This window comes from Ambystoma mexicanum, chromosome 10 (assembly GCF_040938575.1).
Source record: "Ambystoma mexicanum isolate Mex_15411 chromosome 10, UKY_AmexF1_1, whole genome shotgun sequence".
In the NCBI taxonomy this organism is placed as follows: Eukaryota; Metazoa; Chordata; class Amphibia; order Caudata; family Ambystomatidae; genus Ambystoma; species Ambystoma mexicanum.
Window position 1 is genome coordinate 886,555,321 of NC_090932.1, and position 15,490 is coordinate 886,570,810.

The 15,490-nt window shown below is 42.6% G+C and overlaps 1 protein-coding gene across 1 annotated transcript in view; it reads left to right on the forward strand.

Moving 5' to 3' along the window:
- The window catches only part of MELTF (melanotransferrin), a 421,114-nt gene that overhangs the window by 292,691 nt on the left and 112,933 nt on the right, over positions 1 to 15,490 (forward strand). Inside the window, exon 9 of the mRNA XM_069618617.1 lies at positions 2,945 to 3,096. Within this exon, the coding sequence (XP_069474718.1) occupies positions 2,945 to 3,096 (152 nt within the window). The remainder of the gene's footprint in view (positions 1 to 2,944; positions 3,097 to 15,490) is intronic.

Below are 15,490 nucleotides of genomic sequence, written 5' to 3' on the forward strand. Positions count from 1 at the left end.
GCCAAAAGGGCTGGCGATCCCCAGGACTGCGCCACCTCTGACCTCCCTGCCATCGGCTCTGCTTCAGGGGTGAGAGGGTCCACGCTTTTTGACTTGTCTTTTTGACTGCCAGCTGGCGGTATTTGCCCCAAGCTTTCCCAGCACCCATTATCCTTTGTACACATCTCTGCTGATAGAGCCTCCAACACGCCCGCTGGCTCTGTATCCAATGCTGGCTCTGTTTCCAATTCTGCAGCACCACGCTGCTCCCGCTCCCGCCCCCCTCTTCCACCGCCTCTTCCTCCTCTCTCTGCAGTGAGGAAGTGGATCCCTCAACAGGGTCACCACAGGCTTTACCCTGGAAGTCAAATACGGGGCACTTCTGAAGTGGGGTAGTTGAAAAAAATGGGGGGGCGCTGACAACTGACTTGGCAGGTGAATAAGTATAGTCACTGTTTGACAGCCTTAGGGCCGGCACACGCGGCAATCTGCTTCTTAATACTGAGGAGGGAGGTGCGGTGGGAACGGCCCCGGGACCTGCCCCGCCTTCCTGTTACCTCCTACCACTGCCATCTCCTCTAGTCCAGACAGGTCTCTGTTCTCTTTCTCCTGTTGGAGGACTCCGTCTCTACGGGTATCGGGCACGTCTCAAACGACGTTCCTTAGGCTAATCCGCCACTGACGCTGCTTTTCTGCCAGTCATGACTGCAGGACTGCACCACTCAGCAACCACTCCGCGGCTGCTCCGCGGTCAGACTGGGTTCTTATAATTTGCTCCTCCCAGTCAGTCAGCCAGCAGCATAGGCAGAGTAGACAGACTCCACTCAGGAACAGACATGCAAGGAGTGACTGCAGGACTGCACCACTCAGCGGCCGCTCCGCGGTCAGACTGGCTTCTTATAATTTGCTCCTCCCTGTCAGTTAGCCAGCAGCATAGGCAGAGTAGACAGACTCCACTCAGGAACAGACAGGTAAGGAGTGACTGCAGGACTGCACCCATCAGCAACCACTCTGCCTGGAGGTGTCCATATTACCACAAGCACATTTTTCTTCCCTTTCAAACCTATCCCACTGTCGAATAACTTTACCACAAAGCCGGTCCCTGGTGGACATGCCACTTTAACCCCATGTGTTGTCCATCATGGTCATGGCCAGTAGCCAGATTGTCCGGATCATGACCTTATTCCATGACCCAGACAATGTGGCCACAGCCCATGGCCACAGGTTACACCTCAGTCACCAAAGGTATATCACTATTTTTTGTACCTACATTATGACACTTGTCAAAAAATAAAACGGGCACATTTGCAAAACCATGCTTTTAGGTACTTGCCAATGCTCCTTGCACAAGTTTGTTGGAAATCCACCCATGTTTTATTTTTTCAAAAGTGTCAAATGTATGCACATACAATAGTCATATAACTTAGCCCCCACTTGAAAAAATCCATTCAGACTTTACAAAAACATTTATATCTAGATCTTAAATATTTTGCAAACCTTTGTGTAGATTTGTCAAATGGCACCTCATTTATAAGCCTTTACATTATTTTGGGACCCGCCCTCTAATTTTGCCCCCTCTTGACAGAATCACGCCAAACTTTGCAAACTCATTCAGAATCAGGTCAAGAAAGTAATTGCAGAATTCCATGCAGTTTCATTAAGTGGCGCCAAAGTTATAAGCCATCAAAAAACTGCTTTTCACCAACCCTGTAATGAAGAGGTGTCCACGAACGTCACAGGACTGTTTGTGAACATCCGAACTGCTCGCAGACTTTCGCGCTGAAAAACCGCCTGTTTTTTGCTTCTTGCAGCCATATTCCATCCCATCCTCATCACCCCTCAGCGGTTTGGGGTGTTTGCGTGAGCAAAGATTTTTTGAGACCCCACTTACAACTTTGCCCCCCCCCCTTAAGGAAACCTCACCAAACTAGGCAAAAACATTCAGGGTGGGCCATATACATTTTCTGCAATGTTTGGTGAGGATTCGCACACAGGTAGTGCAGTTATAAGCCACCCAAAAAGTGCTCTTACTATGAGTTGAGCAACTTAACCATAACTACTCGCCCGCTACCGCAGGCCGTGTAATATTATACATATGTAGTATAATCCCTGTTTAATTAACTCACCTAATTATTTATAAACATCTATTAGCTATCTTCTTTTTTTCATATTAAAGCATTACTGTTTTCAAATAAATTCTCTAGTTAATTTCTTTGTGTGCTTGGCCTGCCATGTAGTACCAAGAGACCATAAGGGCCCCCTAGTGGGACTTACAAAGACCACCTACTAACATCACATTTTTTAATGGCGCATCACACCAAATTCCAGCCACTTAAAAGGCTGCAATAATTGTTGCTATTACTATGCAGTTTAATGGTACCAAATCTATCAACCCCAGATGGATGAAAGGCTGCTGGGATTCCAACTTGTGACTGCAGATTAAACAGCAATGTCAGTGGAGAGTTTTTCATAGATTTTGACATCAAATTCACACGTGGCACCTATACTAGAGTTGACTTTGCATTATTGAAATAAACAGAACATTAAACTCAAACCAGAATTTCTAACCTTAAAATTAAGACTGATCTAGCAAAACATGCACGCGAAAGGAATTCCATCCCTAAAACAGTTTGATGATCAAAAATGTTAAGTAAAAAGCAACATCTACAGATTGTTTGTTTTTAAGGAGAGAAAAATATATTTTAATATTTATTTGAGTTGAAGTTCAGTATGTCAAAACCATTTTTTAATACATTATTCACAATGCTATTCTAACTAAGAGTGCCCAATGGGAGGTTCATTGGACATTTCCACTTAGAGTAATTTAAGAGGAAGTTAATCAACCAATTACATTTGGTGTCCTATGTATTTTATGCAAGCATTGAGATTGCATGCCTTGACTGGTTAAATGAATGTGATGGTGCTGCGGATGGTTTAACATATATGGTTTATTTTTGCAATCGAGGTTTGCCTGAGAGCCTGCGCTGGTGCACGTTTTCAACTTCAGAGATATGGAAGTGCAGCAAGATGGCCGTTGGATTTAAAAACATGAGCTGGACCCCATCTGTCCAGTGCGTTTCTGCTTCAACAAAAGAACAATGTATGAAAATGATCCAGGTGAGCCTCATGAATATAAAAACCATTATACACACACATCGAAAATGTAATCAAAGGCACAAACAAAGGGAATTGCAGAGGTGACTCGGGTCACAAACCATTCTACTACCTCTAAAGGCTTTAAAACAATTGGCACTGGTACTTATTTTGCTAAATAAAGAATGCACATGTAGAAAAGATGTTATGTAAAGTAGATATACTAGATTGCTGGCTACCATGTACCCAAAGGGTTCAGGCAACTGATGGTCCCTTTAAATGTAGAGAAACAGGTAATCAATTGTCTTTGAACGCTGATGTATTTATAATTCATATTCTTCACCTCTCAGGTTTGAATTATTCCATCGTAGTGGCTTCAAATTGTTATACTTTCTTACTGTTGCTTGATTTTCTCTTTTTGCATTGAACACACTCTGTAAACCTAGCCAATCTTCTCATTCATGGATACATTGTTTTGATGGATGGCACCATGTGCTACGGGCGTCATTTTGTGATGCTGGAAATGCTTTTGGAGGGACAGGGCCTCCTTGTCCTACCGCTCTCTGTTGGTGCTTTCTGGGGGTTGTTCTGCACAGGAGTCCAGTTTGGACCCCTGGCAGTGCAGATTTGAATTTTTACCTTTTGGTGTACAGTACCCATGGGATAACCTTTGGGCACCCAGGGGTAGCAGTATGTCCTTGTACCCCTATTGTAGGTTTTGGGCCCATGTGTGTTTCCCACAGAGCACGGTATGGGCTAGTGGCAGCCACATGCTGACTTGACAGCGACTATGGGTATCCTTCATTTTTGCGATACCTACGACCTACCATAGGAATCCATTGATTCTTACACAAAGGCAAGATGGCGACTGGTTGCCTCTGGGTTTCCTTTGCCTTTCCCCCTTGTTTCCTAAAGTCCTGAGAAGCCCTGGCTCTCTTCCCCTCTCCTGAATGGCTGTTGGGTGGAAGGACCGGGATCCGGTCATTTTTTCGAAAACATTTCGTCAAAATAAATTTTTTGGGATATATTATTTTTTTATTTAATACTTTTTTTGGGTTTTGTAAGTAAAACAAAAGTGTTAAAAAAACAAGGGTTGGGGGGGATCCCCCCCATTAAAAAGTAAAACATTCAATTTTTTTTTTTTCAACGAAATGTTTTCAAGATAATGGCATTCAAAAAAATGTCATTCGAAAAAATCACTATAAACCGGAAGGAACATATATGGGTCTGGGGGTGCCTCCTGTCAGACTGGCTGGAGCCTTCTCAGGGACAGCTTGTTTTCGGTACACCCTTGGTGTGGAGCCTGCATGAATGGAGTGAGTAGCCAATATGCATTCTGTGTTGTGGTTGTCTGGTTTAGGTTATGTGACACAATGTCTGAGCCAGACCTTACTGCAAATGGAATGAATGCAGTGTTGGGCACTGAAAGGCTGGGGAGTAGCCTCCAATCCACATCCTGTTTTGTCTGTGTTTGGTTTCTGGTGAATGGCCTGAATGCCTGTGAGCCTAACTGGCTGCTGCCTGCATGAATGTGCTTGTATGTGATTGGCCGGCTGAGCCTGACACAGCCTAAGTGAATGATGAGTGTTATGTATAACAGGGGAGATCACAATCACCTCCTTGTCAGAAGCAAACTAGAAACTTGAAGCAGAAGCTGAAATCATCTTAGGTTTGCATCCTGGAATCCAGCTGCAGGAAGAAGTCTGCAGCTGCATCTCTTTATCTCATCAGAAAGCTGCAGTGCGTATTCAAGGACTGAACCAGAGAGGACATTGATAGGCAACCTCTTCCTGTAGCTATGAGGGAATATTGTGCAACTGCTGCTCTTCACCCGGAGTGTCCTGGAAGCCAGTCCTGTGTTTCTACCGTCCAGAGAAGGGATCTTAGTGGGTCCAGAAGAGATGTGCCTGGATATCTTGAAGCCAAGAAGTCCATCTTTGTCACCCAGGGACCAGAGGAGTGTTCCTGACCGGTGGAATTCAAGTTGCTGAGTATCACCCAGAAGACTGGGTACCCTGGCATAGTGCTGCCTGACACCCGGAGCTGCCAAAGTTCAAACCATCTGAGGAAATCTTTGAGGGGCACTACTGCCATGACATGCATCCACTTTTCCATGCTGGAGAAGATCCAGGTTTGCTGTCTGTAGATGAGTGTCTGCCAGTGGGCTTCCCGTGACCAAAGTCCGAAGACGCCCGGACGGTCCAGGCTTGGTGAGTGTCCACAGGCCAGTCCAATGGTCATGTGCAGGTTGTCAGATGCCATCCTGAAGTGCGTGTTTCGGGTGAAACACTGAAGAACCAAAAGGCAGTGAAATGTGAAATCCCAAAACCCAACACCTACTTCTGCCACTGCCCCTGTAGCCACTGAAAGTAATCCATGGCCATCAAGGACTGTATCTTCTTCGGCCAGGCCTTGTCAAGATCCACAGCAAGTTTCACCTTTGTGGGGCATCCACAGCCGGCATAACAACCCAAATTCGGACACCACAGTGAAACACCTGCATTGCTGCCTTTCCGACACTGCTTGGTCCCCTTCTTGTTCTCGACACCGACATTCCATAGACTCCTTCCAAGGGGGATATATCCTCGAGGGGTTGCATCACAAGAAACTCCACCACTTCACCAGCCAAGACACCAAAGTTATTGGATTCATCCAGGGGTCCCAGATTCGTCTGGGATCCTGTTCTCATGTGGCTTCCCTGGTACTTTGTAGAAGTAGGATCTCTAGAAAGAGAAGCAGACTATTAATGAACATAGTTGGACTGGGCTGTAATATATAACATAAAGTACACCTTAATGTTTCCTTACAGGTTGCCCAGGTGGCGGGATCCTCACACAGTATTGCATTTCTATCCTAAAGAAAATATTCTGCCTATGTTCTAAGTATAACCTGTCTTTCTACAGTGATGTTTTATGAAGTTAACCCTTGCCTAGTAATTTAAATGATATTTAATAACTGTTAGCAGTTGGTGCATTACAAATGAATTTAAAGGTAACAGTGGTACCACACAGAACTGTATATATTAAGTTGAATGACCTGTTTAGATTTCTAGTACAAAGTAAATATTATTTATTAGTATATACCTACCAGACTTGTTATCCTTTATGGTAGTAATAAAAAGACTGTGCTATCACCTAACATAGTGGGTGGACATTCCATTGTGGGGAGCTTGGGGATTCACTGTACCTAAGAACTAGCCAGCATCACCTCCCTTGAGTCTCAGCCTGACTGCTCACCCAACGTTACCAATTGAGAGCCTTGACTGATGTGCTCTGTGCCTCTACCTCAACTATGTAGTGGGCAGAAATGTACATACCCCACTCCAGTATTTACACATTTGAACCCTCTTGTAGGCCTAGGAGTTAAAGAATGTGAATGTTTAGTTTGACTGTCAGCAACGTATACACACCCAGAGAAGTTTGACTTTTTATCATGATTTTGGAGATTTAATTATTAACATGTGGCAGACGATGGTAAACCAGAAATGCTTTAACTATTAGATACAAAATGATCTATAGCTGCATGTTATTTCCTATTGACCACATCTGTACAGTCCCAAATAATATTTTGATGGAGAAAAGAAAATATTCTTGCACTTTAAGATCTCGCAAAAATATTTTATTTACTCACACATATTATGTGTTAGTACAGTAAAGAAAATATAGGTCGGTATAAATCAATAAGTAATTTTCTAGAAAGAATGTGTTTCACCTGATCATAAATTGTTAGAACATAAATCAAAATCTTTCTTATTTTAATTTTCAATTGGAGAAAAATAATGTAGTCTCCTTAGTTCACCCACATTGAGCCTATATTTGTGGACCTCTTAGTCTTCTTTATTTATCTTCATTGCTTTTATTTGAATTGCTACATCATTTATAATTCATTCTCATTGATTTGGTTACAAATAGTGCAACCTATTGTCTTAAATGAATGCATCCTCATCCGTATTGATTTGGTTTCCATTGGTACATAATTTTCATTAATATTGGTGCATCTTCTTTGATTATCTGTTAATTGGTACATTCTCTCTTAGTTTCAATTGGTACATCCTCTCTAAATTTTTGTTAGTGCCTCCTCTCCACTTGTTTCATCATTATAATTGCTCATCAGGAGGAATGGTCGTATGTGTAAAACCAACAACAGAAATAGTGCTTATTTCTATTAAACCTAAGGTCATAATACAAAAAAGAGAAATAATTATCTAAATATGAATCAATTATAAAAGAACAATGATATTCTTTTGTTTTAGCAATGAGGATAACCTTTGATAGCTTTAACCTTTAACCAATGCCTATTTCTTGATTCTGATAAATTCACTGTGCTTTGCTGCACAAGCAATACATTTGAATTAGTTAAAAATATCAAGGTCATTTTTGTGAAGAAATCTCATACTATAGATACTCATTATACATGGAGTGATGCAGAGATTAATAACAAAAAATCAAAATCTGTAGAATACCCCACTGATAGTACACGAATTCCCACATTTATGAGAGCTATATAGAGAGTTGAAAGAAGGCATAAAATCCATCACCTTATTCTGTATAAAGAATGTCCTTATACAAAAAGAGTGTCTTTAGGGTAGCGTCTAGAGTTGCATGCCACCAGTCCACGTGTGAAAAACAAAATGGCCTCTTAATTTAGAGGTCACTGTGATGTCATCACGTGCTGTGATATCTGATGATACACTCGTCCTCTGAGCCATGCTGGCAATGGTTATGCATCCGAATTCACACTCTCATGTTTTGTTGTTGCAATTATAACAACTGGGAGTCTTTTGACTTAGATTAAAGAAAGTCCCTTATTCAATTCTTGAATCATGAAAGCCACGGGATTAATCGAAGATAAATCGAATATTAAGCTTTCATGACTCAGCTTTCTCTTGGATCTAAGGAGGCTGGACTTAATCCTCCCAATCTTCTCCTTCTGTACCTCTCTCTACCTCTCCAATGTTCCTCTGCACTTACTACTCTCCTTTCTCTCTACCACTCTCCCCACTACAGTACACCCTACTCTCTACTACTCCCCCATGCCAGCTGTTTCATTCCATCACCCTCTCCTTTCCAATTTATCAACCCTTCTCTTAAGATGTCACTCTTCATCTTCTCCCCACCAATATTTGTTTCTGCCACCTCTTCTTTCAAAGTTTCTGCTGCTTGTCTGCTTTCCCACTCCTGTTGACTTCTCTCCCCCTCACCTTCAACCTCTCTTGACTCAGCACCACCTCTATGTTAAAATGCTCTTGTTCATTCCAGTTCTCACTCACAATTAACCTTTCCTTCGCCGTCAGTGTTTCCTGCACCTCTAGTTGTGCCCCAACACTCATGCTTACTGCTGCACTCTTCCAAACACCCACACTAGCCGGTGGGTGACACTTCTGACTGTATATTGGGCTCTACATCCACCCCCATGATCAGTACAGAATCAAGTACCTGCACATGTGAGTGATTTGGACCGTGAGCACGAAATACACTGCACATAATTCTCAATTAAATCCTCTAAAAGGACCTTTCTCCTTTCATCGTGGACAGACTGAACCTACAAGAGAACGATCCACCTACTTGGTTTTCTCATTGCAGGCATGCACTCCCACGGGCACACTTGGAAGTTTGCACACCAGGCTAGCGCTGTTTGTGGAGAGTCCAGGTTGCTGCTCACAGCCTGCTCTTAGCTTGAGGGGAACTCGACTTGCTCTGGGGAACCATGGATCCGATCTTTTAAGCAATTCTTTGGTGTAGATTTTAAAAAAGCACACTGTGGTCTCCTTTTCTGGCAGACAGCTTTGGTTGTGGCAAAGAAGACAATTTTAAAGAATTGGATAACAAAGCAAAAACCACATATAAGAAGACTGGATTAACAATTTTTGGATATTATTGGGGTTTGAGAGTGTATAAGAAGATGCGTAAGCAAGATCTTTTATTCAGCTATATGGCATCCTTCAATCATCTGCATAGATGATAATATGATTATTAAAACACGCTGTGAGAATCAAAAATAGTAATTCCATTTCACCCGATTTAACATGAGCAAGATGTAATCTAATAACAATAGACAATAGTTGCATATATAGGTGTGTGTGATGTCTGGCATGTAATATATGTGAAAGTTTGCGTTTTAATATGTGTATAAAACCTGTGGAGTGATGTTGAAGGTGTGATAAAAGATTAATATTCTGTAATGAACTTGAGTCAAGGGGAATTATTGTTGCACAATGATATTGTAAAATGACTAATGTAGTATGAAATATGGTATTTATCTTTTACGTGATGAACATTGTAATGTATTGAATTTGTCACTCGCCAAATGTACAGCGTTGTTATTACATTACATTACATTACATTTGTAATGCGCACTATAGGTCCTCAGGCATAAAGGCGCAGACAAGACAAGGACAGGTAATATACAACAGTGGGACAAAAAGGCACATCTTCCAACCAGAGATGGGAGGGAAAGAGGCATATGGGGACAGCCAAAGTATGTACAGCTCGGTCAACCCTAGATATCAAATCGCAAGTGATATTAGAACATTGAAGTAATGGTAGAGAGAGGGGTCATAACGAGGAGTCTCTTATTTTTTATGAGGAAATTAAGCGAAGAGATGGGTTTTAAGTTCTTTCTTAAAGAGTTGCAAAGAGTTCAAATTCCTTAGTCTGACTGGAAGTTTATTCCACAGAAAATGAGCCCTGACGTTGAAAGCCCCATTTTCTGCCTTTGCAGTCCTGCTTCCAGGCTGCACAATCAGGTTATGTGTTCCGGATCTGAGGGATCGCTGGTTGCATTTCTCTTTTATGTGACTTTGTAGGTATATGGGCATAACTTGTAGCCTACACTTAAAAGTGATTACCAGCACTCTGAAGGCTATCCGGGCTTCTATCGGAAGCCAGTGAAGAGATCTCCTAGCCTCTGTTATGCGACTACACTTGGGAAGTCTGAGAACTACTCTGACCGCCCAGTTCTGAGCGATCTGCAATCTGCTTAATTCACGTTGACTAATGCCTACCAGAAGACTGCAGCAATAGTCCAACTTTGCCCCAATTATTGCCCTTGCAATAGTCTTGGCGCATTCCTGAGATATCATAGGCCTCAGGTGAGAGAATAGCTTAACATAATACGCTACTCCCGCCACTACCGTAGGAACATGAGCCTTCATACTCAAAGTCGAATCCAAGGTTACCCCTAAGATTTTTTTTTCGGTAAGGGAGAGATGACATCATCCCTTAGTTTGAAGGAGCTATGTGCTATACCCCAATAAATACTTATGTATTTTATTGGGATAAAATAAATTGAAGTTAAAAAAAAATACTGACAAGACATTGGTTTTGATGAACCATGGTCCTTTGCCGACACTGCTGTGGGAGAGACCTGGGGATCTTTCCCAGCCCCTGAGTTTCCCCTCATATACGCACCCCAAGGGTGAGGCAGAGGATGTCACTACACTATTCCCCATTGATGTGATGTTTTCATCTTACATTGTGTTCTGTTGTTTAACCAGTGCTATGCCGCGTGGTAGATGGGTGCCTTTTCATTTTGGTATGTGTGTGGCCTTTAATGGTCCATTGTGAGATGTGTATGTTTTCATATGTTAGTACTGTTGTGTGTTATTTGAAGCAGTTTCCAGTTGATTGGCTGTGTGTCAGCCTTCTACCAGGCATGCACTTACTTGTGTACCTTTGTGGTGACAGCACTGTTATACTTTGCCATTGTTGGCTTATGTGGCAAGATGAGGCCATGTTGATGGAGAAACATGAAGTAGTAATTGTGTCTGATTTTTTACTCATGGTCAGCTACCATTGAATAGTTATGGCACTGGTTAGACATATGTGGGTGGGAATATAAGAACTGCAACATGTGCCTTCCCCAGTGTCATGGCGTCATCAGATTAGCACTTTACAGGCACTTAATATCTACTCCGGGTGCTTGTTAGCGTTTGCCGTCTGCATCAGCTGCCGTGATCCTGCTCTGATCTCAGCATCTCTAATCCTCTGCAGCTGGTGAGGTCGAGGATGATGGCAGCCTTCTCCTCCTAGGGGCGCATGACCAGTTCAGTCCCAATGCCCCCTCCTGTGGCTTTACACTCCTGTAAATGCTGTGCCATTAGGGTGCGCAGCAGACGAGTGTGGTCATCTCACCTGTTGTTGACCTCTTTGGTGGTGCCGGGAAAGGGGGACACTGGAACGACTCGGCCCTGCATTCTGCCTCACAGCAGGCCCTGTCTGCGTGTGGTGGTTTTGGCCATGAGGTGAACTACCAGCCTAAGTGCTTCCTTCACCACCTTATCTGCGAGGACAGTGAGCTCCTGCTCTGAGAATTTATTCTTGCACTGGTGCCGTCACCACCTTTGCCAATGAGACTCTCCTACATGGGTTTCTGTGCTTTTGTGGCTGAAATGCCACTACATGGGGAGCTGGATTGACTTTCCAGTAATGGCTGCAGCATGGCATTATATTGCTCTAGTGTGGTATTACCATTACCAATCTGAAAATGCTATTTGCGCACGCAGAGGCCGGTTTCTGCTAACACTGCATGTAGTTTCGAGATTTTATTGTATCCGCTATTTACCATTACTGCATATATGGAGGAAAACACATATTCCAACAATGATCCTCGTGTTAACACATGCATTAATATTAATGACTGAATATATCAGGTATTTTACCCCCAATACATATTGAGGCCCAAGGTCTTAAGGTGCTGCCTTAAAGCCTGTTGGGACCTGTACACTATGAAAGCTCATTCCAAAGGGTGACACAACCTTTAGTGTAAAAGAGGAATCCTTTTAAAATTTTCCAGAATTTGGTGATGGTGGTGGTACAATAGAATTGTATGCGGAAGGCGTTCCAAACTTTCATCTGAGAAGGATCTACAACCTTTAATTGAAATGGCGCATCTGTTAATATTTGGTAAATTTAATGTATTAGCTCACAGGACTTGTGGTGATGAATATGGAGTGATCTTTTCCTGCTGGTGTAGTGGTGGTGGCGGGATGCAAAGGTAATTAAACAAATTAGACAGGCTACTGCAAGTGCCATTCTTTTGAATACTGAGAGCCGGTAACATTCTCTCCTGACTTCTTACATATAGTCCCTCTTTTACATGTCCCCAATAAGCAGCAAATCTACATCCTGAGCCCAATGGCGTTTAGAGACAGGTTTAGCCAGTATTGCTGACTCTAGGGTACTGCACTTATCTTGTCTCGAGTTAACTACTGACCACCTTAGAGTGGCTATAAGCTTTGGTGGCAGCAAAGGCAATAACTTGTGCCATGGGAGAAATCAATGTTTAATTCCCATCAGCTCCTGATCATAAAAGTATGTGCCTTAGTCCAGAATAAGCCTCATATTCTTTAGGATGGATGTTAATTGCAGGGACTGTTCTTATAAAGATTGGTCTTTTAAATCAGTGTGGATAGATTTACCCATTCTGTGAAAAAGTACGAGCTCTCCATTTCCATAATTTTATTAAAGCTGACTATCGCACAACCACTGCTGTATAAACTCAAGAGATAAATGAGGGTGGCTGAAGGAACAGCCTCAGGAGTGGCCTTTGTGTGGGAGGTGTGGCAGAGTGTGTTAAAACACTGACAAGAACTTTGTTCTCAGGTGATTTCTCCACTGTGACTGAAGGAGTTGGATGACCTAATATTGTATTAGTGATAAACTTCATCAGGAACATGGCTTACAGTTGGTTTTATCTTCCTTTATTATGCTCCACAGGTATGGAGTTTGCTGCGTCAACTAAAATCTACTGTGAGCTGCTAGGTGTGCAAGTTGGTATGGTAGGTGTAGCAATTTACTAGTTGCCCCTTAGTATACTTTGTGGTTTTACTCTTAGACTTTGTGCCCAAGTAAGCCTATGAGTAATTCCACCAAGCATTGAAAGAGAATGTTCAATGGCCCATTTCAGAAGCAGGCCTTACTGGTGACACACTTAAAATGGCCTTGACAAAGCACATTAATTCAAAACGTGTGGGGCAAGTTGTCCGATTAAAAGTTTTTTTCTATGAGTATTTGTTGGATCATCATTATTTACTGGAGTATCGCAGCACAGGTAAATGCAGCTTCTCTTCTGCAATCATTTGTACAAACCCTCTGGTGGATAGGTTGCGACTGTTCCTCAGCATCGGCAACGCTTGATTGCAGCCCAATGTCGCATGCTGGATTTGTTGGGGGGGTCAGGAAATGCCCCCAGGATGAAGAGGGGTTCGTCTTGTGTGCGCCATATATGTGATTGGGGTGTAGCGAACTGGGCGCGATGTTGCAATTTCATGTGCATCTAGTGTAGTTAATTGTGAATGGAATATATTTAGTGTTACTTTTTGTTTAAATTGATACATATTAGATTTGCACGTGCATAGAATGTTAAAATGCTAAAACCGCCAACTGAAATATAAAAGCGATTCAAATATGGTGTGCACCGAAATGCCCAGAAGCAGGCAACGAGGAGCTTCATAACACACATGCATGGAAGGGGGGCCTGGGAGGGATCATATTTATTAAACATGCATGCACATTGAGAAACATATAAAGGGAATTTGTAAATCTGTATGTATACGGCTTTTTTAAAATTCCTTTAGACTCTGCAGCCAGCACTTTTTGCTGTGAATTTCAAGTGGCTGGGAAAATCTAGTTCTGCAGCACTGAGGGCTGGGCAAGGAACAATGATGAACCAGGCAGATGGTCAGCTGTTGAACAGGATACAATGTTTATGGCTTGGTAGTTCTGCAGGAGGCAGATGTAGTTTCTTTAAGTGCATTGAAGTTTTACAGAGGGACCTGGCCATTTGTTTTGACCAGCAATAAATATTGGGTTAAGTAACGCTTCGGGCTAAAGTGATCGATACCTAGGAGTTTAGCTTGTATTCTCAGAATGTTCGGGGATGCCAGTAAAAGTTGAGGTGGATGAGCTGGTTATCGCCAGTTCAAAGGGAACTTTTTTTTCTGCTTTCCTCGTGTTGTCGGAGTATCCATGCAAACCATGTGCAATTACATTTACGTTAAAGGGATCAGGATTGTTGTTACTAGTAATGAATTATGTTTGTACATGAATGTTTTATTGTGCAATTATGTCATGACCTTCCACAGACAAATCCCAAAAAGGGGTGTGATAGGAATACGATCTGAAGAAGATAGTTAAGATAAACATGGCCAATGAGAATGAAAGAATTGGCGAAAGATGGGATTTCTTTGTATAGGTTTTGTCCAATCACATGTGGGGGGTGGGTTGTAATAAAATATATTGGAGTGTTTTAACTGTTGCAAAAATATATATAATGTGTCAACTTAAGTGATTCGCTGGGACTTAGGTTAGTTTGGTTCTACGGCATCATCTAGCTCCTCCCCGGATGATTGTATAATAAACTTGCTTTATGTACAAAAGTGCAATGTGCACTCATTCCTTAAGTGGTGGGCCTGCTTGGGTGAAGGTAATTAGGGGCCCATCCATACATTTGGTGACCCCAAAGGGACCCCAGGCTTTTTGAGACGTTGGGGGTTTGCTGTCCGCACAACTCGGCTGAAGCACCTCTCTGCGGGGACAAGTCTTCCATGCACAGTGAAAAAGAGAGGTTTGTAGGTGCGATATTGCTTAAAGGACCCGCTGGTTCGCCAGAGGCATGGTACCATGGTCCAGCCGTGCAGGATGACTTGACGGAGCACCATGTTGGAGCACTTCGGGTTCACGTGAGCGCACTTTTGCTGGGTAAAGCAAGAGGGAAAAAAGGGGTAAAAAAGGTTTTATTTTTCTCAATTTAAGGGGTTTGGTAAGGGTAAAATTGGAGTGCGTGTGTGGAGCTAGTCGAGGTTACAGGATTGAGAGAGCAAATATTTTGAAGAAGTGAGTGAACAGTTTTACATTGTAAGTCTTTTGAACACATTTTTATGTAGTTTGTTATTTTAGAGGTGTGAGGTAGTATCCTACCCTACACGTCCTACACGTCCATTGTGAGGTTTGTCTTGATACCCTTCAGTTTGCTTGTCTGGTTGGCTGCAGCCCTCACCTAGAGGTGAGGTGGCATCTTATGGTAAATCCACCCGTATATACCTTTCTGAAGTATACCCTTGGCCTCTTTCATTCTGTGTTGGTTGTGTGACAGAGTCCACACCTCACTTTTCTTGGTTAGTCGAAGTAGGAACGTCCTATAGTCAGGAATAGAGAGTATTGTAGCAGAGAAGACCATACTAGTGATGAAGAGAGCAAGAGCAGTGGCGTTGTAGTGAAAAAGCATTTCACTCCTTCTATGCTTAAGTGGAGGTGATAACTCAGAAATATTAGCCAGCATGTCTGTTTTGATAAGATGCTGTCTTTTGTGTAAGAGTGAGAAGTAGAATTAAAGCAAGTAGGTGAGTGAAGTGATTGCGGTAAAAGTGAGCACAGTGAGTGATTGTGGGTAGTGAATAAAAAACTGGGAAGGGGAAAGA